This window comes from Psammomys obesus, unplaced genomic scaffold (assembly GCF_907164565.1).
Source record: "Psammomys obesus unplaced genomic scaffold, mPsaObe1.curated_primary_1811, whole genome shotgun sequence".
NCBI lineage: Eukaryota > Metazoa > Chordata > Mammalia > Rodentia > Muridae > Psammomys > Psammomys obesus.
The window spans coordinates 1,042,306-1,066,940 of NW_026596134.1; the positions used below are offsets into that span (position 1 = coordinate 1,042,306).

General features: G+C 48.8%; 1 protein-coding gene across 1 annotated transcript in view; it reads right to left on the reverse strand.

Moving 5' to 3' along the window:
* Window positions 1-9,467: 9,467 nt before the first annotated feature.
* Window positions 9,468-24,635, reverse strand: part of Tdrd9 (tudor domain containing 9) — an 85,609-nt gene continuing 70,441 nt past the window's right edge. Inside the window, exons 32-36 of the mRNA XM_055593076.1 lie at window positions 24,333-24,429; window positions 20,866-21,004; window positions 16,146-16,264; window positions 11,151-11,223; window positions 9,468-9,749 (exon numbers count right to left, since the gene is read on the reverse strand). Coding sequence (XP_055449051.1) covers window positions 9,648-9,749; window positions 11,151-11,223; window positions 16,146-16,264; window positions 20,866-21,004; window positions 24,333-24,429 — 530 coding nt within the window. The 3' untranslated portion in view covers window positions 9,468-9,647. The remainder of the gene's footprint in view (window positions 9,750-11,150; window positions 11,224-16,145; window positions 16,265-20,865; window positions 21,005-24,332; window positions 24,430-24,635) is intronic.

Here is a 24,635-nt window from a genome sequence, read left to right on the forward strand (position 1 = left end):
GACTAAATGAGCAGACACACACACACACAACTTGCACCCAGCATATCTAACAAACTCAAACTCACAGAACTCATATAAACCAATTCCTGTTCAAAAAATATGGGAAAACTTGATACTTGACAGGGGTGAAAACACATAAAAAAATGTGCATCATCAGTGCTCACCAGGGGAGCACTCACTAAAATCACAGTGGCGCACTGCCACTCAGGATTTTTATCAGGGACTAACATGCCAAGGCTTCCTGTACCAACTGCTGTGAGGCGTTCGGAGCAATGAAGACCCCAGGAACTACAAGTGGAAACAAAAACGGCACTGCCCTTCAGAACGCATCTAAGACATTTCAGTAAAAAGTAAAATGCACACTTTCCTCATGAGCCAGCAATCATACCCTACGGCCCTCACCCAAGAGAAATAAAATACAGCTCTGCAAAATTTAGTAATTATTTGTAACTACTAACTGAAACCAGCCCAGGACTGTGAACATACAGACAAGACTTGCTTGGTAGCAGGGGGGTTCTTTGCCGTGTGACACCAGTCGTTTTGGTTGTTGCAGCTGGGAAGGACTGTTCCCCACACCAACTAAATAACCCAAAGATGTTGCTGAGCACGCTGTGAACACAGCATGGCCCCCTCAATCTATTTTTAGTTGCAGATAACTTAACACCCAGTTGCCGCTGGAGTTGTGTGAACCACCATGGCCTCTGGGGGGGCCAGCCTGCACCAGCTGTCCTTTCATTACTCACACCTGAGGCCAGTGTCTCCAGCCCCGTGATAATGGTGTGCATGTGCTGTGGCAGGCTCTCTCCGCTGTGACAGTGAGGCGCCACCCAGTAGTGAGGCCCTTACCAAGGACAAGACAGCCCTGTGTGCAGAGAGGTGGAAGTATGATGTGCACACACGCTAAGGGGAGGGTCTCAGTGAGGGTTCTATTGCTGTGATGAAACACCACGACTGAAAAGCAAGTTGGGGAGGGGAGGGTTTCTTCAGTTTACCCTTCTACATCACTGTTCACCACTGAAGGAAGTCAGGACAGGAACTCAAAAGGGACAAGGACTGGAGGCAGGAGCTGAGGCAGAGGCCATGGAGGAGCATACTGGCGTGCTTCTCCTGGCTTGCTTAGCCTGCTTTCTTATAGAACCCGGGAACAGCAATGGGCTGGGCCCTCCCCCACTGATCGCTCATTGAGAAACGGCTTTACAGCTGGATCTTATGAAGGCATTTTCTCAACTGGGGCTCCTTCCTCTCTGATGATTCCAACTCCTGTCAAGCTGACACAAACCCAGCCAGTACGGAAGACAGAAGAGACCAGGGCACACACGCAGTCAACCACACTTGAAAATAAGCATAATCCGTGTCCATCTGCCAATGGGGATACAAAAGATGCCGGCCACATCCTCTTCTGGGGCCATGGCAACTATGATGAGAGCTGGCAACTCCAGGGAGTCTGGAATCACCCGGGAGATGATGGGCTTCTGTGCTCCTGATTTGGGTGACTGGGAAGACCCCTCCCGCTTGTGGGTGGGACCGTCCCTGGGCAGGACACACCAGACTGTGTGAGTGGAGGAAGCTCGGAGCCGCAAGTACGCATCACTTCTCTTGCTTCCTGACTGTGGATACACGGTGACCAGCTGCTCCAAGCTCCACTGGCTGTGACGGTCCAGCCAGGGTGGGCGGTCCCTGGAATTGTGAGCTAAAACAATCCTTTCCCCACTAAGTTGCCTTTGTCAAAGCATTTTTATCACAACAACAGAAAAGGAAACTGAGGCACCGGCACATCACCACCAGCTGTGCGGCTTACACAGCGCCTGGCCCGTGGCAGCCTCCAGTGGCTCACGTCTGCCTCCATCTTCATGGGTCTCTCAGAAGGACAGGGTCAATTGTCTAAACCGTAAGCCAGGATGACCTTGAGGTCCTTCACGTAATCACTCAGCACGGGCCCTCTAAACAGCACATCCGCAGAGGACAACGGGGTTGCGGGGCGCGGACAGGTTAGCGCGCTACACCAGTGCCGCTGCGCATGCGCCTGACTTCTGTAGTGGCTGGCTCCAGCCATCCTGCCTCACCTTGTCGCCCCCCCCCCCCCCCCCCCCGCCGCTGACTCCCATGACACTGCGCTCTGTACCCTACACGGCAGCAGCATTTTCAGTAGTTCGCCGGGGCAAAAGGTTTTCTTGCTAAATCCTAGAGTTCCCGCCGCGTCGGGTGAAAACCCTCGACGAGCATCCCGGGGCTCTCCAGCCCACGCACCTCGCCCAGATGAGGGCCCTCCCGTGCCTGCCGCCACGCAGGGCCGGGCTCCAGGTGCAGCTGGTTCAATTCACTGAGTTGTGTGGTTGCAGCCTGACCCCTTCCTCACTCTGCGCTTCCGGATGCCTCCAAGAAGTCACACTTAGGACTGCTCAGTGCCCCAGACTGTGTGGCCCGAAGGCTGAGCTAGAGTGCTGTCCACTCCCCGCCAAGCCCCAGCTCCTGCTGGTCTGGCTTGTTGACCCCACCGTTGCCTAATTCACCTGCTACGGGGCGCCACACGACACGAGCTTCCACAGGACACAGGGAGAGGGTGCACTGTGCTCTCCACTCACCGCCAGCGCCCCAGCTCGGCCTGAGCACACAGCAGCCCACGGGGCCTGCTGAAGGAATGTGCAGACAGGCAGACAGCGACCGCCCCTGAAGAGCTCTGGCTCGAGACAGAGCCAAGCTTTCACCGCCTGCTGCTCTTTTGTTTGTTTTTCAAGGCTACACAGAAATCTGTGTAGCCTTGGCTGTCCTGACCTTGCTGTGTAGACCAGGCTGGCCTGGAACTCGCCTGCCTCTGCCTCCCCGAGTGCTGGGATTACGGGCGTGCACGACCATTCCTGGTTTACATGACTTGGTTTTTACAGAAGGGATATCGGTATTTACTCCGTCGGTGCCATTGGGCAGGAGGAGTTGTTCTTAGTCTAAAAGACTGACGTGCAGGAAGGGTGCAGAGCGCGTGGAGGAGCGGAGCAGCATCCATTACTCGAAATGACCCAAAGGGAAACCAGGAAAGGGCAGACTGACCACGTTGCTTAGAAGGGCGGCAACGGCAGGCAAGTGGCAGATGGGAGGGGGCGGGGACCTCAGTAGTTTTATTTGTTGCCTATTGGAACTGCTCCATATCTGCCCATTTCCTCAGTGTGGCTGGGAGCAAGCAGGGACTGATGTCCACTGTGCCCCACGCTGCTGACCCGGCGGCCAGTGTGCACACCACTCCACGGTGCACGCCGGGCGCCAGCACCGGCCCCGTGGCCCGTCACAGCCATGGCTCTGTGGTCTCTGCCCTTCGAGGCTGAACCAGGCTGGTCGCGGCTGCAAAGGACTGCGCACTGCTCGCTCAGCACTGCCACCTGCCGCCGACAGCTGGGAAGCGCAACCCCAGGACGCGGCTGGACAGAGGCAGGTAGTGTAGGAGCACTGGGAGGTGGTGCGCATTGGGGTGACTGATAGATAACGGGGCCCACACTGCTGCAGGCACCTGACGGAGCAAGCAGTGTCCTGGGATGTCCCCCTTGGGGATGCCCAGTGGTTCGTCTCTGACAAAATCCAAAGGCTTGACTTTTCAAAGGAAAGAATAACCTCAATGTTTATTTTTATTCTAATTAACACATTAATGGGTTCCACGGGGGCATTTCTGTGTGTGCGCACATCATACTTGTAATATTCTCTTGCTCTCCACCTTCCCTGCTTCTACCTGCTATGAATTTCTTTTCTACTTTCAGGCCTTTGCCCTCAACTCCACATTTCCACATACGAAAACATATTTGTCTTTCTGTGTCTGGCTTGTTTTGCTTAGCATAATGATCTCCAGTTCTGTTCATTTCCTGCAGAGTCTTGATTTCAGTCTCACGACTAGAACTCCACTGTATATAGGTACCATCTTGGTTTTGGTTTTGTTTTTTCAAGACAGGGCTCCCCAAGTCCTGGGGTTAAAGGTTGCACTGCCACGTCCGGCTTATACCATGTTTTCTTATGGTCTATTTACTTGTGGCAGGTAGGTACCTGGTTGATTCCTTATTGTGACAATAATGAACAGAATCACAATAAACACAGATGAGCAGGTCTATGGTGTGGAACGGGAGATTCCTTCAGAGATGTACCCAGGAGGTATGGCTGGCTCATTCGACAGCTAAACAGCTTTTTGAGGAACGTTCACCTGTCTTCATATTGGCCTTGCTACTTTACATTCCTAAGCATGCACAGGTTCCTTTTCCTCCCTAACCTCACCATCATTTAAAAAAAAAAAAAAGCTAATCTGACTAGAGATGGCATCTTAATGTAGTTACTTGGTTTTTGTTGTTGTTGGAGATAGGAGTTCACTCTGTGGCCCAGGCAGCTTTGAACTTGTTGCAATCCTCCTGCCTCTGCCTTTCAAATGCTGAGGTTCCAGGAGTGAGGCACCAGGTTTGTAAAGGTCTCACTGTGTAGACCCGAGAGGCCTTGACTTGAGCCCCTCCTCCCTCACTCTTCGGCATGCTAGAATTACTCAGCTCAGGTCCAAAGGAAACTCCAAATTCTGGTGGGTGGACAAAAGCCAGCATTCCTCAGGAACTTGTGAAGCCTGTCCTCCCAGCCGAAAGGACCCATCTCCTTATCCCTGGCGGAAGGGGCGAGTGGCTGTCTGCCGGTGCCCGTTAGCACGCCGAGCACACAGTGGTCCAGGCTCCGTCAGCAGCACAAGAACCTATCACACATGCAGAGTCCCAGCCCCTCTCGCCTCGCTTGGTGATCTAAAACAGTCTCTTTGGAAAAAAATATTTATGATCTGATAAAAAGAATGCAGAGTTTTTTAAATGATTTTTATGTTATGGGTACTGGTGTTTTGTCCGCACAGGAGAATGCCAAATCACTTGGAGCTGGGTTACGGGCAGCTGTGAGCTGCCGTGTGGGTGCTGGGAATTGAACTCGGGTCATCTGGAAGAACAGCTAGTGCTCTCAACTGCTGAGCCACCTCTCCAGCCCCAAGGATGTGTATTGGGTAACTCTTAGATGTCTGTAGATCCACGGTACGAAACTCCCCTCTGCAGTGCTCGTGAGGGCACCCTCTACTGGAGGGAGTGGGCTAATGAAGTCCCCTGCTGTTACTGTGGGGTCTACCTCTTCCTTTACGCCGGTGGTTTGCCTCGTTACATTTTATTCTCAGAAGGTCAGTGAATATATATTTACACCTGTTTTGCATTCTTGGTAGATTTTTATTATGTGACTTTTTTCTTCTAATTTCCTGTGTGTCTAAGGGATATTAAGTGCTTGCTTTCAGACTCCATTTGCTTGGAATATCACTTTTTATCCTTTCGGTCTGTTATTGACAGTGAGGTTTGTTTCAAAAACTTAATTTTGTGAGCAGGACATGTGAGTAAAGTTCCATATACTGTGGCAAGGTGGAAATCAAGAGACAGCTTCAGGAGGTGTTTCCTCCCTTCGCACCATGGGCTCCTCGGATCAAGCGCAGGCCATCAGGCTTACAACCAAGCTCTTACACACCTCACCCGACCCTGGAGGCCTCTTAGCGGCTCCCTGCCAACAGCACGCTACCGGTTCCGTGGAGAATTAAGACCACTCACATTGGGGATTATGGTGCATTTCCTGCCATTTTGCTCTGACAGGAAATGGTTGCTTTCAGTCATGTTTCTTTCTCCTGTATTCTCCTCAGAGATTTTGATGAGGAGTTTATGGCTTTCTACCCTGCATTTGCTTGCCTGCTCTTCTAAGGGTACTCTGTCTTATGCTGTCATGATTCTGTTTACCTTACTCTCTCTTTTAGGTGCAGAATTTAACATCTTTTGTAATGCCGGCTTAGTGATCACAAATCCCACTTGTTTCTATTTATCTTGGAAGGTCATTATTTATCCTTTGATTTTGAAAAATCGCCTTACTGGATACAGCAGCTTATGTTGGCAGTAATCTTCAGGGCTTAAAATGCATTGTTCCATGCTCTCCTGGTCTCTGCAGTTCCTGCTGAGAAACCTGCTGTTAGGCCTCTAGGTTTGTCTTTGTATACAACTTGGTATTTCTCTTGTATTTTTAAATACTTTATAATTTTGAAGGATTTTAAATACTTTATAATTTTGAAGGACTAACTATATTGTATTAAGTTCTTTTTTCTTACCATGTCTATTTGAGGTTCTAAATGCCCCGTTACCTGGACACTCATATTTTCTCCCAAATGTTTAGGACATTTTCTATCATTTTACCAAATAGGTTCTGTGTGCCTTTAAGCCTGTAGCTCCTCCCCCCTCCTAGTCTATATGTGCTTAGCTGTTCACTGACGCCTCACAGGTCATGCATGCTGCTTGTTCTATAACCTGCGTGTCTTCTATAACCAGCTTTGTCTTCAAGGTTTGACATCCATTCTTCTGCTGGCTCTGGCCTGCTGTTAAGACTTTCCACAATCTTCTCACTGACTAAGCTTTTTTGTGTCCAAGCATTTGTGTGACTCCTTTCCAGACTCTTTAATTGATCTTTCATATCCTGCACTTCCTAATTCATTTAGTTATTTTACCATCTTTGAAATAAATTTTAGTAAACTTTCTTCTCAATTCTTGTCCACCATTTCACCTTGATATCTTTGCAATCACATACTGGAGCACTGGGACTTTTCGAAGGAGCCACATCGCCTTTTCCGGACCTGTTTCTCTGCTGAGGAGAATTGGGACTTTTTGAAGGAGCCACATCGCCTTTTCCGGACCTGTTTCTCTGCTGAGATCTGCACATGTCCAGGATGGAATCTGTTTTTGAAGGGCCTTCTTGGGGGCATCTTCTCTTGGGGTCCTTGTCCTAGTGTGGCTCTTACTGGGTTAGGTTGTGACATGACGTACACCATGTCAGAGGCCACGTGACACTCTTTCTCGCACCTCTGAAGACGCGTGAAGCTGGGTTCGTACTCTCTGCTGTTCCTCTTCTAGCCTCATCAGCAATGTGTAGTCTGAAAGGGTATGGGAGCAGCCTGTGTGTGCTAAGGTCCTTCTAGTTGCAGGGACAAGCATGACTCCTCTCCACTGCTGCCGTGAAGGTGGATGACTAGAGGTAGCACTTCAGGCCTCTGGACCACACCTTGCTGGGACCAGACACCATTCTGCCTGCACTGCCCTTCAAGTGCCTAGCAATGTTTGAGTGGGACCAGGCTGCGGCATGCACCTTCTCTCAGCCTGTCTGAAAGCGCATCCGTCCCCAACACCGGAGGCCCAAGGCTTGCCCCCAGCGTGGCTCAGAGGAACACAGCAGCAACAAGCATGATTCTTAAACTCCAGATATATCAACAAAACAGTCACCAAATATCACCACCGTATAACAAAAGGGAGCAACAATAACTAGGTGAACTGAACTTTCAATACAAGTAGAAAATTGTAAAAGGGAAGGGGAATAAGGAAGAATATCCAAATATGAGAGAAAGAGAGAGAGAGAGAGAAGGGAAACGGAAAACTATTAGGATAAAAGGAAAAGAAGGCTGAGGAGCCAGATCACTCAGTGGGTCAAGGCACGTACCGTCAAGCCTGACATCCTGAGGGCTAGCTCAGACCCCAAGGAAGAAAAAGGCTTCCACTTATACACTGTGGCACATGTACGTTACATACACAAGATAATGTAAAATATATATATAAAGCTAAATTATATATACATACAAAGCAGGCATTACCAAAAAGGTCCTAATCTTTAAAGGTTTCCTTTACCGAGGAGGCTGGTGTGTTACCAGGTCCCCTTTGTGTGACCGTTCAAGCTGTGCACAAGCAGGGAGACCACAGGTGGGAGCTTGCTTGCCAGGGACCAGAGGCAGTCCCACTCGGCAGGGTCAGCAGGCGGTCCCCCGACACTCACTTGGTGTTAGCATTGCACACCTAGGCAGTCAGGATGGGCTCCAGCATGGTGTGACACCGCAGAGCCGAAACCATCTGCCCTGACTTCCCAAGTGGCTGGTCCTCGCGGGGAAACAGCTTCATTTCCTTTGTGTTCCAGGCCAGCTTCCTACTGCATCAAATTCTCAAGGCTTCATTTCAGTCTCTTTCTGGGAAAGCCAAACTGTTTCTCAAGGCAGAGGCTGGCTGGTTCAGATACTTGCTGAAGGTTCCCTGGAGACAAGAAAATACCCCCGACTTCCAAGGCAGCAGGCTCCCGCCACTGTGTGTACTGGGAAGGGCGGTCTCCTGACATCCGTGCGGGTTCCAGATCTTCCGTTCAGACCGTTTCCACAGTCTGTGCTGCCTGGGCTCTCTGGCTCTCTTACCCGAGTCTCCACAGTGTGGCTGGTGCTGGGCTGTGCTACTCACCATCCTGTCAGCTGTCTGAGACTTCATTCTCAGTCTCCCTTCACAGCTAAGCATCGGCATCTCCCCAGGCCTGCCTCGGAGTCAGGGGTGTTTTCCCCGTCTCCAGGGAACCTGCAGCACGTAGCTGAACCAGCCAGCCTCTGCCTTGAGAAAATTTGGCTTTCCAGGAGAGACGCTCTGAAATAAAGCCTCCATGATCAGTTCTTGGCAGCGCGGCGGGTTGCTTTGGCTTTCTGTTCTTGGGCAAGCTCTTTTCCGAGCTGTGAGTCCAGCACAGAGAGCGCAGCTGCTTCTCTGCACTGTGTGTCTTCTGTCTCAGAGACTCGCCGCTGGGCACTTCCAGGGCACACTGCATCTCCCCAGAGCTGGGCTTTTAAGATGCTGGTGATCTCTCTAGCTTCATAAACTAAAGTCTTTAAAAAATGAAATGCGTAATTGTGGTGGTTTGAATAAGAATGCCCCGTAGGCACACATGTCTGAGTGCTCACTCACCAGGGAGGGTAATATTTGACACCGGCTAGGATTAGGACGCGTGTATCACCGGGGGTGGACTCCGAGGTTCCAAAATCCCAGGCCAGACCCAGTGTCCCCCACTCTGTCTGCAAATCAGGGTGTAGCTCTGAGCTCCATCTCCAGCACCACACCTGCCATGTTCCCATCCATGATCAGAGTGGACTAAGCCTTCCAACTGTCGGTCAGTCCCCAAGGAAAAGCTTCCTCTTATAACTGTTACCATGAGTATGCCATCTTGTCACAGCAATAGAACAGGCACCAAGACAATAATCTCCTCATGAGACGCACAATGTCCAATGCTTTTATTGTTTCATCAGATACATCAGCTGCTAAGTTACATCTCTCATTTCTAGAACACAGACCAAGGGGCTTAATTTAACCACAAGTCCTAAATACACAAAACTGAAGTTAGACCAAAACCATATCTCTTCAGCGAGAAAAAAAAAAAAATCAGAAAATCCACATGGTTTTTAAACACACACACACTCACACACGCACACACAGGGGCCAGCAGTCTGGCTCTCTCCTGCTCCCAGGACGGGCACATAAGCACACCCTGCAACCTCGACTCCTGGGCCCGGCTACCTTCATTCACCCTCACACACTTAAAGCAGAATACAGCCTTTCCCCAAACAAAATCTTCTTCCAGAACAACTATTTCCAAAGTATTTAATGTGGTGACCCCATTTCTAGAAAAGACTAGACTTTCCAGGTTTTCCCAGCAAACAGAAACACCACTCTCCACTCCGAGCAAAGGCAGAAAGCTGGAGAAGGCCCCCGGTGTGGCAGGACTTAGGAGCACCGCAGGGAAGTGCTAGCAGGCCTCTGCCACTGCTGCACGCAGCGGACAGGCAGTCAGGGGCTGAGCACGACCGGCTTGTGGAGCTGGTACAGGAAAGTGTTCTTCCCTCGGCTGCCTTCCCGGTCAGCCTGCTCCATGACCAGCCTCGGGTCCACCTAGTAGTGCAGAGAAGAGAAGCAAGTCAGGCTCTGGATGAGAGCTGTCTAGACACCAAATTCATGCAGTGGACCTGTAAGATGGCCAAGTGTCCTTTCCAGTTTACAAAACTATATGCTTCTCCACTTTCATAATTCACCCTATATTTCTCACCATCCATTTTAATAGTAGGCACTGTGGGGTTTTAAGTTCCATTTATGTATGCATGAGGTGTGCACGCGCCACAGCACATGTGTGAGGTCGGAGGACAGCCTGTGACAGATGGCTCTCTCCTTCGACCATGTGGCTCCAAGGGGTCATATCAGGCTAAGCCGTTTTTCTGGCCCGATCAAACACTTCTAAACTCGTGTTTAATAACAGGGTGACCTCTCCTGAGGCACCTCCCACGCACTGTATGTGGGACAGCGACTTTACTGCTTACTTAAAACACAAGCTCCCCTAACGCACACTAACTTCAAATACACCCCTCCTCCCACCTGCTTCCCACAATCGTGCCAACTCCTCAGAGCTGAGTGACAGGTGTGGGGCTGGATGCACAAGTCTGTGATGACAGCCAGCCCAGTGACCCTCAGCAATCCACAGAGAACCACTCACAGGCCCATGGGGGGCAGAATGTATCACACTGGGAAAACCTTGGTCTCAGGGTGGGAACAAAACATCCTGAGGGGCACAGTGTGACCGAAGGTGAAGGAGGTCCCTGCCTGCTGCTGCCTCACCATCTCCCTGGCTCTAGGGCTGAAGTGAGAACCCCTACCCTCAGAACACCCGCTCCCCCTTCTCAGCCCTACAGAAGAAATGCAAAGGAGGTAGAGGGACAGGCCTGCTGCAGCTGAGCTGAGCCCCGAAATCCCCATGCTCCAGCGCTGGCCTATGGTGTGACTGGATCCGGACTCAAGGTCTCGGGGATGACTAGGGCTGGGAAAAGGGGTTCTCCTGAAATTGGCACCTTTGCAGAAGACGCCCGAGAGCTTACTGGTGCAAGACACAGCAAGAAGGCATCCACTTGCACATGTGCCCCAGATCCAGCCCTGAGGTACACAAGCTCAGACGTCCAAGCCCCAGAGCAGTGAGGCGGGTCAGAGGCCCTGTGCCAGCTCCTGTGCCTTCTAGAGGGGCCTGGCAGACATGGCACACCAGCCTCCAGAACTAAGGTGCAGGGCGGGCGCGGCAGTGCTCCCCAACTCCCCAGTGCTGTGTCTGAGCAGGGGCTCACGCTTCCCTCCCCCGAGGCCACACAGGGACGCCTCTCAGAACTGGCTGTCTGCTCCACAGCCGCCTACTCTCTGCCTGCAGACCCTGCTTCTGCCATTCTTGCTGTCCTGGGGCAGAGCCCACGTCCGCCCTGTCTCTCCCTCACTCCAGCAGCAGGCTGCTCCTACACGCATCCAGCTCCCACATACCTGGTTCCACTCATAGGGTTTCTCATGCCATTTAGGGGTAATCTTATCTCGAGGCTTCAATCGACAGAACAAGCTGAAAATTTGAAAAAGAAAATCAAAGGTTTCACTGTTGGATTATTTTCCATTGCTTTTTAAGACAAGGTTTTGCTTTGTAGCTCAGGTTGGCCTCAGATATACTGCACAGTCCAGGCTGGTCTCAGACTTCTGATCCCCTGCCTCAGTCTCCTCAACTGGGATCAGGTCATGCACTATCACACCCAGCAAGTTCTTTTACTTATTCATTAGCATTCAAAAACAATAGGATGATATTTTGAAAAAAATATGTGTGTGTGTTTAAAGTCTACAAATATCCTAGAATTAGAACTATGATGGGCTTTTAAAGTATCAAAATTTATATGGCTATGATGTTTTAATTTATAGTTGATTTATGAGCAAAGAAACAGAATATAATAGACTTTAAGGAGATTATATACATTACCCAAACTATTTTTCAGCAAAAAAAATTTAGAAGATACGCTAATCAGGAGACAAGAACATGTGACTCTCAGGAAGAAGAAGCAGACAGCTGCTCACTGCACAGATGCCGAGGAAGGATCGACGCACAAGACTTCAAAGCAGCCATGACAGACACAGAATTATAGCAATATACACTGAAAGACTTAAAATCTGATGGCAACGACAAAAAAAGAAAGAAAAAAAGCAATAAAATAAAAAACTATAGGATCAAAGAAAAAAGCAATAAATTAATTAATCTTAAAATGGAAAACTATATAAAAATAGAACTTCTAAAGCTGGGTGGTGGTGGCTCACACCTTTAAATTCCAGCACTCAGGAGGCATAAGTGGGTGAATCTCTGTGAGTTTAAGGCCAGCCTGGTCTACAGAGTGAGTCCAGGACAGACAAGGCTACACAGAGAAACCCTGTCTGGAAAAACCAAAGAAACAATACAAAAGAAATTCTGTTCTATAAGAAGTAAAATAACAGAAATGAAAATTTCCCAGGTGTTATTTTTAAAAGATCAAATAAAGGATAGAGAAGAAAAAGCCTGAAGAGAACTGATCAGCGCTTCAGAGAGCAGGCACTAGCTGTTCACAGACTACGCAAGTGTACAAAGTGCGTGTGTAATGGAACGTCTTCCTGAGCAGAAACAGCAAAGTTAAGTGCTCATGCCTAAACGGCATCTATACCACTACCTTCCAAAGCTCAGAAAGCATTAAGAATGTATCCACGGGGAAATAGGGAGAACAGCTGTGAAATGCTGTCTTCCAGCATGACTCAGCTCTTCGAACATGGCAGTGACAGTTGACTGCACTGGACCTGTACAAGACCAGGCCTGTCCACAGTTAGTCATGGCCTTGGAGGGGGGGGGTCATGGGCAGTCACTGTTTTCAGCTGCGAGCTCAATGGTGAGCCCACGAGGCTCCAATGGACAGTTCCAAACAAACAGCCCTGGTCAAAATCAGTGATCACAAAACAGAAAGGATAAAATGGGCTAACAGATAGATATGGGCTAACAGATAAATACATGGGGGAGGGCAAAAGGACTCTGGAGGTGTGAGGTAAGAGACAGAGAAGTGAAAGAAATATACTATATATCTATATACAACTGTCAAAGAAGAAATTTGATTGATTAAATCGATTAGTAAGTTTTAAAAGCAAATCGTTACAAGCAGAACAAATACACCATGTAAATGGCAAGGCAGGGGAGCAGGAGGAGCTATGTCAGCATCAGAGGAACCGGCCCTTCAAACACGCCTCCTGCCGCAGACAAAAGACATTTCGTAACAATGACAGTGATCATGTGTGTCAGACATTCTGAAAAAACCCACTGAACCTAACCAGACTTGTTAAGAAGGTCACAGGGTAAGAGATCTATATGTAATCGTTTTCTAGAAATGAGCAAACCAAAATTAAAACAAAAAGGATATTCACAGTGTCATCAAGGGACTAACACACTCAAAACGAATTCTACAAAAGCATAGTATCTGTGCATTAACAACTAATGCAATGTTAAGAGAAAGAAAAGGGGGCTGGGAAGACGCCCCAGTGGGAAAGAGCTGGCTGTGTGGTCTGCAAACTGGATGTAACAGGCCCACGTCTGCAGCCCATCATGCCCACACCGAGCAAGCAAGCCTGGCATGTGGTGGAAGTTTCTGCTTCTTTAAAAACTGTTATGATATGCAAACATGTGTTGGTTTCTCTTTTAGTTTGTCCACAGCTGGTAATTGCCTCATGTGGGCTTAGAGGGTAGCATGATCTTTGCCAGCTGGAGTTGGTGAAATTCTGAGGACTCAGGGAGAATCTCAGTACAGAAAGGGAAAGGAGCGTTTCAAGGAGACGGATGGAGGAGGAGGAAGGCTGCTGAGCCTCTTGCTGCGTCTGCTGTTTATAGTTGCTGGGCTGCTAGATAACCTGCCGCTGGGGATTGCCCCAAAGTACCCAATGACTCTAACCAGCTGGAACTAAGTCTAAAGAGGTCTACACCCCCTTTCCCTTCTAACTTTCTTTCTCTCATACTTAGGATAGGGGGGTTGGAAGGGAGGTAGAATATTTAGAAACCCCAAATACAGCTTAAAAACAGTGCCAACACTGGCATATGAAGGGTCAACAAGACATTCTGCCTAAACAAGATGAAAGGCGAGTATCAACACCGGAGGCTATGCTATGATGCCATGGCACACACACCCACATGTGAACACACGCGCAAGAAACAAATGAAAGCCTATCCAACGCTTTACTATTAAGATGACAAATTTCCCCAAATTCAACGAGACAGCGTCCCATCCCAGCAAGGCTTTCTGTGCAGACTGACGGACCACTGATGCCGACGTGGACGTGGGAAGCAAAGCATCCAGACAGGAAACACAGCAAAGAGAGCACAGTGTGAGTCGATGCCGCCTGCTTCCAGACTCACTAGGCAGCTACAGCCAGCAAGACAGTGAGAGGCCAGCCCATAATACTATAAAAATCACAGAGGGAACTAATCCCAGCATGCAGGAGGCTGGGGAAAAATTAGGAGTTTAACACCAGGTCAGAGCAATCAAGTGAGACTCTGATCAAACAAGCAAGCAAGACTCCAGTGTGTTAGCTTTAGAGAGTGCCCGACAGGGGCCAGAGAACACTCACTGATTGAGACTTCTGTCTAGAACTTGTAAAGCACTTATGCAATCCAAGGCTGAGAGGACAAAGGTTCTTACAAGAAGGCAGATAGATGACAGACCATGTCTACAACAGGGACCCCACAGTGAGGTCACCACGCAGCACCAAATCACAGCAGACCTAACACTATGGCCTGCCTAGTGCTACGGGGATGCAGAGAAACTAAAACATCACATGTGGGAAGAACACGGACGATTCTTTGCACACAGTTTAGTCCTTTGAAATTTTTAACTTATCATGTGCGCAAGCACACGCACACACAGCATTCTCATGGAGCCCGAGAAAAGTTTCAGGAATTTCTCAGAGTTCTTGGCAAGCACTTTAGAGCTGCTGAGCTGTCTTACTGCCTCAGTTTGGCTCATGGTGTGGTGGTCCATGCCTATAGCTCCCATGGGAGACTGAAGCAGAAGGACTGCTACAATTTCAAGGCAACCCTCATTTACATATCGAATGCTAGACCAGCTAGGCATAAAACTTTCTAAAAATATTTATTTATTTATTTATTTATTTATTTATTTATTTATTTATTATGTATACACTGTTCTGCCTGCATGTACATGTGTACTACAGAAGAGGGCAGCAGATCTCATTATAGACCGTTGTGAGCCACCATGTGGCTGCTGGGAATTGAACTCTAGACCTTTAGAAGAACAGCCAATGCTCTTAACCTCTGAGCCATCTCTCCAGCCCCAGGCATAAATTTTTTTAACATTAGTCTTTTGAAACTAACACAAAGGACAGAGAAATGGCTCAGTGGTTAAGAGCTCTGGCTGCTTTTTCACAGGACCCGGGTTCAGTTTTCAGCACCTGTGTGGCAGCCTACAAACACTTCAGTTCAAGGGGACCCAGTGCCCTCTTTTCTGCCTTCAGGGGTACTGCACACATGTGGCACACAGACACACATGCAGTCAAAACACCCATGCTTATTTAAAAAAAAAATTAAAATGTTGTTAATTAACACAAACCTACCGGTAAGACCTACCAACCCTACCCCGGCTTCCACTGAGCAGGCGAAGCACAAGCTCAGGGGAAGAGAGGGCAGATGTTCCTTAGCAACTGCTCACACCAACCAAACCCTTGGGTTTTTTGAGAAAGAACTTAAAACTGAGTGAGCAGGGATGGGGAGAGGATCTAGAGAGACTTGGGGGAGGGAAAATGTGATCAACTATATTTAAAATTAATTAGAAAAATGAATTATTTTAATTATACAGTTGCCTATAAGTTATCTGTATTCTTTTTTGTTGTTTTTAAGTTGTCTATATTCTTGAAAGTAAGTGCTATTTAACTTACCAGTCCTGCAACTTAAAAATATCATTTAATTCTTTAAAACTATCTACCCAACAAATCAGCATCACTGTCTCTGCTGGGGGTGGGGTGGGGTAGCAGTGCCAGAAGAAGGCCACAGGAGAACACTGTTCATGACCTGGATCTCATGGGCGTGTGTGCGCGCGCATGTGTGTGTGAACTGAACTTGAATTGAGCTTTAATATACATAAATTACATATATATGTAACATGTATATGTAGCTTAGGGGTATAGCTCTACTCTCTGTGACCCGTGTCCCGCCTTGCTCTACAGAATGATCTCTTTACCATGATTTCCTCAAGCTGCTCACATGGATCATGGATGTCTACTCTGACATGCCCAAACCCCAATGATACAGAGATGACGCCCACACCCCAACACCCCAGAGGTGCCTCAGCACTGGAGTCCCACTGTAAGGGACGTACATGTTGCATCCAAATGATTCAGCGCATCTACACATCAGAACAACTAGATCCACACAGGCTGTAGTGCTAAGCGCACACCTTAGCAGTATGCCACCAAACGACTTACCCCAGCAGCTTCTGGCGCGCATTCTCCTGCAGCTGTGCAATCCTTTCAGGCCCAAGGTACTTGGGTCCATTTGGCCCATCACACACTAGCTTGTTGATAGCAGCCCTGAGAATGTTAATCTGTAAATGAATAGTGGCATACTATGTGGTCACAGATAGCTGGGTTTCATCCCACAGCAAACGAGTCACAGCATTCAAAGCTCTATTCTGTGACTAGTATCAGTCAAGAACCTAGATAATTAGTGAAACAACAGAAATCACACTGAAGAATGATCAGGTCCCATAAGCCCATGTCCAGTCTCTCTTATGTTTGTTACAGCTAAGAAGCCATTGGGACATTGTACTAACTCTGGATGTTTAGACTGGATCCACTTTCTCCTCCAGGACCAAGGTCCAAGAACCACAGTGAACTTACCATGTCTCCTCTGGTGCAGGATGGCTTCCCAGCCTTTTCTTGCTTTTCAAGACTTTGGCAATTTGGAGGTGTTCTGGCTGGGGAGTTTGGATTTGTCATTGTCCAGGAGGAGGCGCTGTCCTCTCCCCACATCCACAGGTGGGCCTGCCTCCACCATGGGATGTGGCCAGGACAGCTTGGCCGAGGAGAGGACTCTGTGGGGCTTCTTGGTTTCCCTACTCCTGGTTCATCAAGCCTCACACGTCCTCAGAGACCCACAGGACCCACATGAACTCCAAGTAACTTTGCAGGACACAACTGTTTCCCCCAATAAGTTATTCATCTATTTTTCCTACACAGACCCATGGGTAGTTTCATTTCTAGGTTATAATCAATTCACTTTGTTGCTCAATACTGCTTCATTTCTGCCTCTCACTGGCTCTTATGTCCTTTGCTGCCTCCTTCCTTCCTGATGCTACAAGATGCTCTGGGCTCCAACATTTCCGGTTCTATTCCTAGAGTAACAAGCTTCTTCAAGTGGACCTGGGTTCCAACTTGGGTAACCCCATGAGAAAACACATGCTGAGTGTCAACTATGCTCTTTCCCCAGAGAAGCTACTGCTCAGCGGCCCTCCCAGGCCGGACATTATGGACAGGAGGCCATCTTCACACAAACCTCTAACTATTTCCGTACCTACCTGCTCTACAGGCACTATCTCATCCTGAGTTCACACTGGCACCTCTGACTCTAATCCAGCCTCACAGAGTCCCACAGCCTTGTTTACTTGTGAGTCCTTCTTAGTAAGAAGAGTGGTTCCCAAATCCATTCCCTTATTTAGCCATGCCCAAAAATACAGAAAACAGCTTCAGAGCGGACGTGTGCCTCCCTAACCCCAAGGCTACCAACCCCAGTGGTGCTCACGCAGAGCTTCCTTTCCTTTTTCCCCAGCTCTTCTCTCTACTCTTTCCACATTTGCAACAGTTGTGCTTACTGTCCCTTCCCACACATGTATCCCGTCCTGGAAGACCTGGTACCTGTGCTGTGCGTGTGTCGTGTATTAAAAGCACACTATTTGGGAACACTCAGAGGTCGGCAAATGCACAGTTGTGTGTCCTCTACCTTCATCTCTTTTAACTTCAAGTTCCTAGATGTTCCCAATGCAGTTATTCACTTCCCTGTCCCCTGGCTACTCCACTGCTTCCTGCCTTCTGAACAGGTTCATATAGACACAACCCTTTAGTGGCTGGTCTAGCGTCAACTTGACACATAGTTATCTGAAAGAAGGCAACCTCAGTTGAGAAAATCTGACTGTAGGCCATTTTCTTAATTAGTGATTGATAGGGGGAGAGTCCATCCCATTGTGGGTGGTTCCATCCCTGGGCTGGTGGTCCTGGGTTCTATAAGAAAGCAGGTTGAGCAAGCCAGTAAGCAGCACCCCTCCATGCCCTCTGTATCAGCTTCTGCATCCAGGTTCCTGCCCTGCTTGACTTCTGTCAGTGATAAACAGTAATGTGGAGTGTAAGCCAAATAAACCCTTTTCCTCTCCAACTTGCTTTTTGGTCAGGGTATTTTACATAGCAATAGTAACCCTAACTAAGATAAGTTGGTACCAGGAGTGGGATATTTCTATGACAGACCTGTCTGCTTTCAGGAAGATTGTGGATGGACTTTGGAACTTTGGGCAAGAAAAGCCATCTAATGCTGAAAGCACTGTGGGATGTTCTGTGGAAGCCTGGAAGATAAGAATGTTGAGAGCAGTGCAGATGGTGGAGGCATGGCTTGTGATGTACCAGAGGGAAGTTTAAAAACGATCAGGGCCATATGCTATTTGGAATTGAGATTTGAGATTCTTTCATTCTGGTCAGCTGGGGCTGGAGAGTCAGTCATAATTAACAAGAGAGAGGCAACACCAAAGTGAAACCTGGACATTACTGGGACCATTGGTGCTAGAGCTAAGAAACAGTGATGACCGAAGGAAGCCAGCCTCACTGAGGTGAAATCTCTGGGAAGCTTCCTAAGAGCCAGCACACAGAAGCTGTGTTCCAGACATGGCCAAGGCTGTACCCTGTGCTGGCAGCTAAAACTTGGGAGTGTTAAGAGTCACCCAGGTGGTGCTGGGTTTAAAGGCATGAAGGGGTCATGGAGAGAAGCGGAGGCTTGGCATTGCAAGCAGTCAGGAGAGGCCTTAGTGAAGGTCAGCCTCAGTGGCAGTTAAAAGCCCAGGACTGAAGGGGTCAAGCAAAGAAGTGAAGGCTTGGCACCATGAAGGGAGCCTATGAGAGGCCACCGGGCAAAGTGCAGCCCATTTGCAGGAGAAAATGCCAGCGTTTTGCAGATGCAAGGACTATGGGATGCTCACCAAGAACAGCAGCGGCGGCAGAGTGGTAGCCAGCCAACAGGCAGTGTGTGGGCAGAGACTGGCGCAGTGCTCGAGGAGGAGCCCAAAGATCATGAGTGAATCCCAAACAACTGGACATAAAGTTATTTATACTACTGGAGTTTGGTGTTGCTTTGTTCAGACTGTAACTGTGGCCTGTTGGTTCCCCTTGAAGAAAGTATTTAACCTTGGTTTTTGCAGGAGCCCACAGCTGAAAGACTTTGACCTTTTAAAAAGAGATTTTGGATGTTTAGAGAGATTGGATATTCTAAAGAGACTGAAAATTTAATGTGTTTGACTTTGTAAAGACTGTGGGGCTTTTAAAGTTATTTATGTTTTTAATGTGAGATCTTGGGGACGAACAGGAGAGGAACAGTGCGGCTTCCCAATGATGTGTTTACGTGTCAGGTTGACGAACAGGAGAGGAACAGTGCGGCTTCCCAATGGTGTGTTTACGTGTCAAGTGGACGAGGGTCAGCTGTGCTGGCTAGTCTTACGTCGACTTGACACAAGCTAGAGTTAAATGAAAGGAGGGAACCCCAACTGAGAAAATGCCTCTGCAAAATCTAGCTCTAAGGCATTTTCTTAATCAGTGACTGATGGGGGAGGGCCCAGCCCATGGTGGGTGGTTCCATTCCTAGGCTGGTGGTCCTGGGTCCTATAAGAAAGCAGGCCTAGTGTGGTGGCTTGAATGCAAAAGGCCAACATAAGCTCTTAGGGGGTGGTACTACTAGGAGGTGTGACCTTCCTGGAGTAGGAATGGCCCATCCTCTGCCTGCTGCCTGCGAATGCAGAACGCTCAGCTACCTCCCCAGCACCAAGTGGATCCAGGTCTAACCTGGAGAGCCCAGTCCACCAGGGGCCGCCCCGTGCAGCCCGCATGGAGAACTAAGGCTTCTCGCTGGCCCCTGCCTCCGCACTAGTCACTGTCAGCATGGTGAACTGCTGTGTGCAGTCTGGCTTCGAGGACCCTCTTCTGTATTTTCCTCATGACATGCCAGCCGCACAGCTTCTCATTTGTTTGTTTCCATCATATTTTTACTGGATCGCTTGTTTTACTAGTGGAATCAAGAGCTGCTATATATGTGGACACAGTCAGGCATGCAGCAAGGCACGCAGCTTTCCTTCACAGCCTTCCTGGGATCTTCTGCAGAGCCAATTTACCTTTCACAGATAGAGCCTCTGACATACATCCAGCCTTGTGCCAAATCCAAATCTACATGCGGACCCTATTTGTTTCTAGAATGTTTTTTCTCCATTTTGCAGTTAAGTCTGTGATCAAGGGAATGCTTTCTAGAGCAGCAGGGGCTCTTAAGAGCAGAGCTGTCTCTCCAGGCAGCTAATATTCCTGTGAGGCAGCTGATATTCAGCCAACTGACAACCGTAACTGCAGAGGACCCTGCCAGCCTTGTGCGACAGGGGTTAGGATGGTGTGACTCAGTTGTTCCTTCCATCCCTGCCCTCTCACAGCTGCTCAACTGTATCATGGGAACTTCTGAGAAAAAAAGGTCCCTACAGCTATTTTTAGAGAAAAGTCAATTTTCTTTTGTTATTTTATAAATGTAAACAGATATGAATTGTTAGAATAAGGAAATATGAAAACAAAAACAAGAAAAATAAACATTTTCACCAGCACGCGCCACTTGCTCAGCGTGCTCTGAAAGCTGGCCCTGGCTGCAGAGACTGCAGCTGGCCTGCTGCGGAGAAGAGTCCACTGGTGGCTGCTCTCCAGGGCAGTAGCACCAGCCTGCTGCAGTCAGGCCAACTGGGGCAGGGTGTGTCCCTTTCTCTCCCTCTGCGTTCTAGCAAGGAGGGAGTCGGCAAGAGTGGAGAGTGGAGGCCAGCAAGAAGCAGCACCTGAGAACAGGGCCTGATAAGCGCTGGTGTCCCTGTGGCAGGCACTAAGTCACACGGCCGTAAAGCAGGTGAGGAGACACGGCCGCACTCACCTCCACGATGTCCTCCACGGTGAAGCACACATCGAAGGCCAGCTCAATGTCATGCTCCGGCAGTATAGGGGCCTCTGTAGTGGAATTCCATCCCAAGCCACAGAGGACCCCCGTATAGCACTTCCCTTCCCGGTCAACTCTGAAAGGCATTTAGAGCAGTCAAGCTAAGCCACGGTTTCAAGGTTAAATAATGACCGATGAAGTTACCTGGTGAAGTTTTCTAGCACCAGACTGTAACTAAATTACGTGATTCCTTGGTTTTTACACATAAATACAGATTAAATATCACTACGAGGGTGATAATTTAAATATTCATATTAACAATGTTGGGTTGCTTGCACAAATTTTTAAATTGTGGTTTTATGTGTGTGGGTGTGTTTGCCTGGGTGTATGTATGTGTGCCACACGCATGTCTGGAGTCCTCATCTGTAACAGAAGGAGTTACAGGTGTTTGGGAGCTGCCATGTTGGTGCTGGGACCTCTGGAACCACTGAGCCATCTCTCCAGTCCTTAACGCTGGGTTTTTAATTCTCTCTGGAGAAGTCTCCTTCATCAGCTTAGTAAGAGTGAAGGGCTGTCCTGTAAGCAAACACCAGGACTGAAAACGAGAATCCAGACGGATAGATCAGTTTTGCGCTATCTGCCTCATGAAACAGTCATGAAAGGGTTTCTCATCGAGCAAGATGACTCTGCCTAAAAGTGCCTGCTGCCAAGCATGACAATCTGAGTCCAATCCCAGGAACCCACGTGACAGAATGAGAGCGTGAACTCCTGCAAGCTGTCCTCTGACCTCCACACATCCCGGGGCACACACATGTGCAGTGTATTAAAATGGAATAAATGGGCTGCAGCAATGGCTCAGCGTTAGGAGGATGCACTGTGTTTCCGCAAAGGGCCGGTTAGCGTCTGTAACTCCAGTCCAGGGGATCTTGCCTCCTTTGACCCTGTCTGGCACCACGCATTCACACAGGGCACAAACATGCGTGCTGGCAAAAGCATCACACAGTGACATAAAATAAGTAAAAAATATCTTTCTTAAATATAATAAAAATTAAAAATAATGATGTTTCCTTAAATTCTAAATTCTTCTATATTATTAATGTAATTTATCATGCTTTCAACTTATACTAAACCTTTTAAAACAGAAATAATGAGAAGCTAGGAGTGAATTTTACCAGTTTTATTAGGACATTATGGCACCTCACCCTGCTTGTTCAAATGCAATGACACATACATGTCACCTTTTTTTCCCTTCAGGGCAAGGTCTTGCTCAGTAGCCCAGCTGTGCAGCAGCCCAAGGCTAGCTCTGAACTCACTACTTTTAGGCTCTGCAGGTGTGGCCATCACACCTGGACTCTTCGTTATGTCTTAATAAGGTAAAACTGAGGAAAACAGTGCATTGGGATTTAAATCTTATGGCCACCCCAAAGGTCACTGCTAATGGTTAGTCTGCTACCTATAGTTCTATGGGGAGGTGGTGGGGCTTACTAGGAGAAATCTGGGTCTCTGGAAGCATGTTCTTTGGAGAGTCCTGGGCCCTCGCTCTCTCTGCCTACTTACTTCCTGGGGTGGCTTTGTTCTGCCGCACGTCCCCATCCTTGTTCTCTGCCTCACCACGGACCCCAAACCATAGAGTCACAGGTGTGCGTGCTGAAGCCGACACTCTAAGCTGAGACAAACCTTCCTTCCTCAGCCACATCATCATAGTGACTGTCCTAGCTGGTTGACACAAGCTAAAGTCAGCAGAGAGGAAGGAGCCTCCTTGAGAAAATGACTCCAAGAGATCCCGGTCTAAGGCCTTTTCTCAGTCAGTGATCAGTGAGGACAGGCCCACCCCACTGTGGGTGGGGCCACTTCTGGGCTGCTGCTCCTGGGTTCTGGAGGAAAGCAGGCTGAGCGAGCCAGGGGAAGCACGCCAGTAAGCAGCCTCCCTCCAGGGCCTCTGCATCAGCCCCTGCCTCCAGGTTCCTGCCCTGCCTTAGTTTCTGTCCTGACTTCTTTCAGTGATGAACAGTGATATGGAAGTATAGCCACATAAACCCTTTCCTCCCCAAGTTTCATCACAATAGTAACCTTAACTAAGACAGTGGCCAAGTCAACGTGGTGCCTGGCTCCTACACAGAGTGCTGTGAAGCCCATAATGCGGACACAGAAGTCTGAGGGAAATCTAATATAGGCTAGAGAGCTATACTCTGTTGAGTAGTTCACTTCTTTGCTTCCTAGTTCCCATTGGGAGTGAGGCCAACAGAGTTCCTTATTGGCAACCAGCTACCAAAAAGCTTACAACAGGGTGCCACTTTTATTTCCTATACCATGTTTCTAATTTCACATCATGATTCTTTTTCCTGCTTTTAAGTCCCTGTGAGGTGGTTTGAATAGGTCTGGTCCCCACAGACTCAGGAGTTTAAATGTTTGGCCATAGGGTATGCTACTATTAGGATGTATGGCCTTGTGGGAGGAAGTGTGTCACGGTGGGGGCGGGCTTTGAGGGCTCCTATTCTCAAGCTTTGTCCAGTTGGCTCCCAGGCCCCTTCTGCTGCCTGCAGATCCAGATGTAGAACTCTCAGCGCCTTCTCCAGCACCACGGCTGCCTGCACGCTGCATGCTCCCCACCATGATGATAGTGGACTAAACCTCCCAACTGTAAACCAGCCCCAATGTTTTCCCTTCTAAGAGTTGCTTTGGTCATGGTGTCGCTTCACAGCAATAAAACCCTAACAAAGACACCTTGTAATGCTGTTTGAGCTGCTCTTTGAAGAAGTCAAAACCTAAGGACAGATGTCCTCTCCTGAAAGGACCCGCATCCCAATAAGCACATCTATGTTAGTTACTTTTCTTGTCACTGTGTCAAAATACCTGACAGCAGCAACCTAAATGATGAAGGTTTATTCTGGTTCAATTTCAGGGGAACTCTAGTCTATTGTGGTGGGGAAGACAGGGCAGAGTGGCAGCTGCTTGCTCACACTGCGGCAGGCAGGAAGCAGACAAGGCCAGAAGCTGGCGGCGTCTTCACAGACGTGGCTCCAGTGACCTTATCCCCACTTCCTGGGCCTCACAGCCAAGGATTCCACAACCTCCCAGGGCAATGCCACCTGAGCCCGTGGGGACACACTCCAGACTTGAGCATCAAGGTAGACCTTCTGATACCACAGCACTCGGTGACAGGTCGGCCACGACACTAGGACCTCCGTGCTACTCCAGCAGCCAGAGCTTGCTGGAGTTTCTAACCAGAGAAACTGAACAAGTGTTACTTTGGCATCACCACAAAACTAAAACTTAAGGAGTTCAAGTCTGCTAAACCAGGGGCCAGGAGCCATAGGCAAGGCAGAATCATACTGACACACAGCGAAGCTGAACAATGCAGGATGGGCCTCATCCTGACTCCTTGTGTGTGCTTTCACTGTTTCTCCACCCAGACTCTCTCTGTGCAAAAGCGTGTGTGAGACAAAATTGAGGCCCACACTTACCTTAGCTCCATCACCGGCGCGAATAACATGCTGAGGAGTGCTGGGAGGCCCGGGATGTGGGGCATCAAGGAGGTCTCTCTCAGGAGCATGGTAGACCCTGCCACAGCGCAGAAGCAGCACAGCACACCGCTTAGGGCCACGCCCCTCCAGCCCGGCTGCCTCAGCGGCAGGACCCATCTTCTGCTGAATCTGACCACCCGGCTCCCTTCCACGGAACACATGCCCTGCCCTTGGCTCCCATGCTTCCTACAGACAAACTCATGACCATGTATAGGCACTTATCCCCGAAGAGAGGGATTTAGT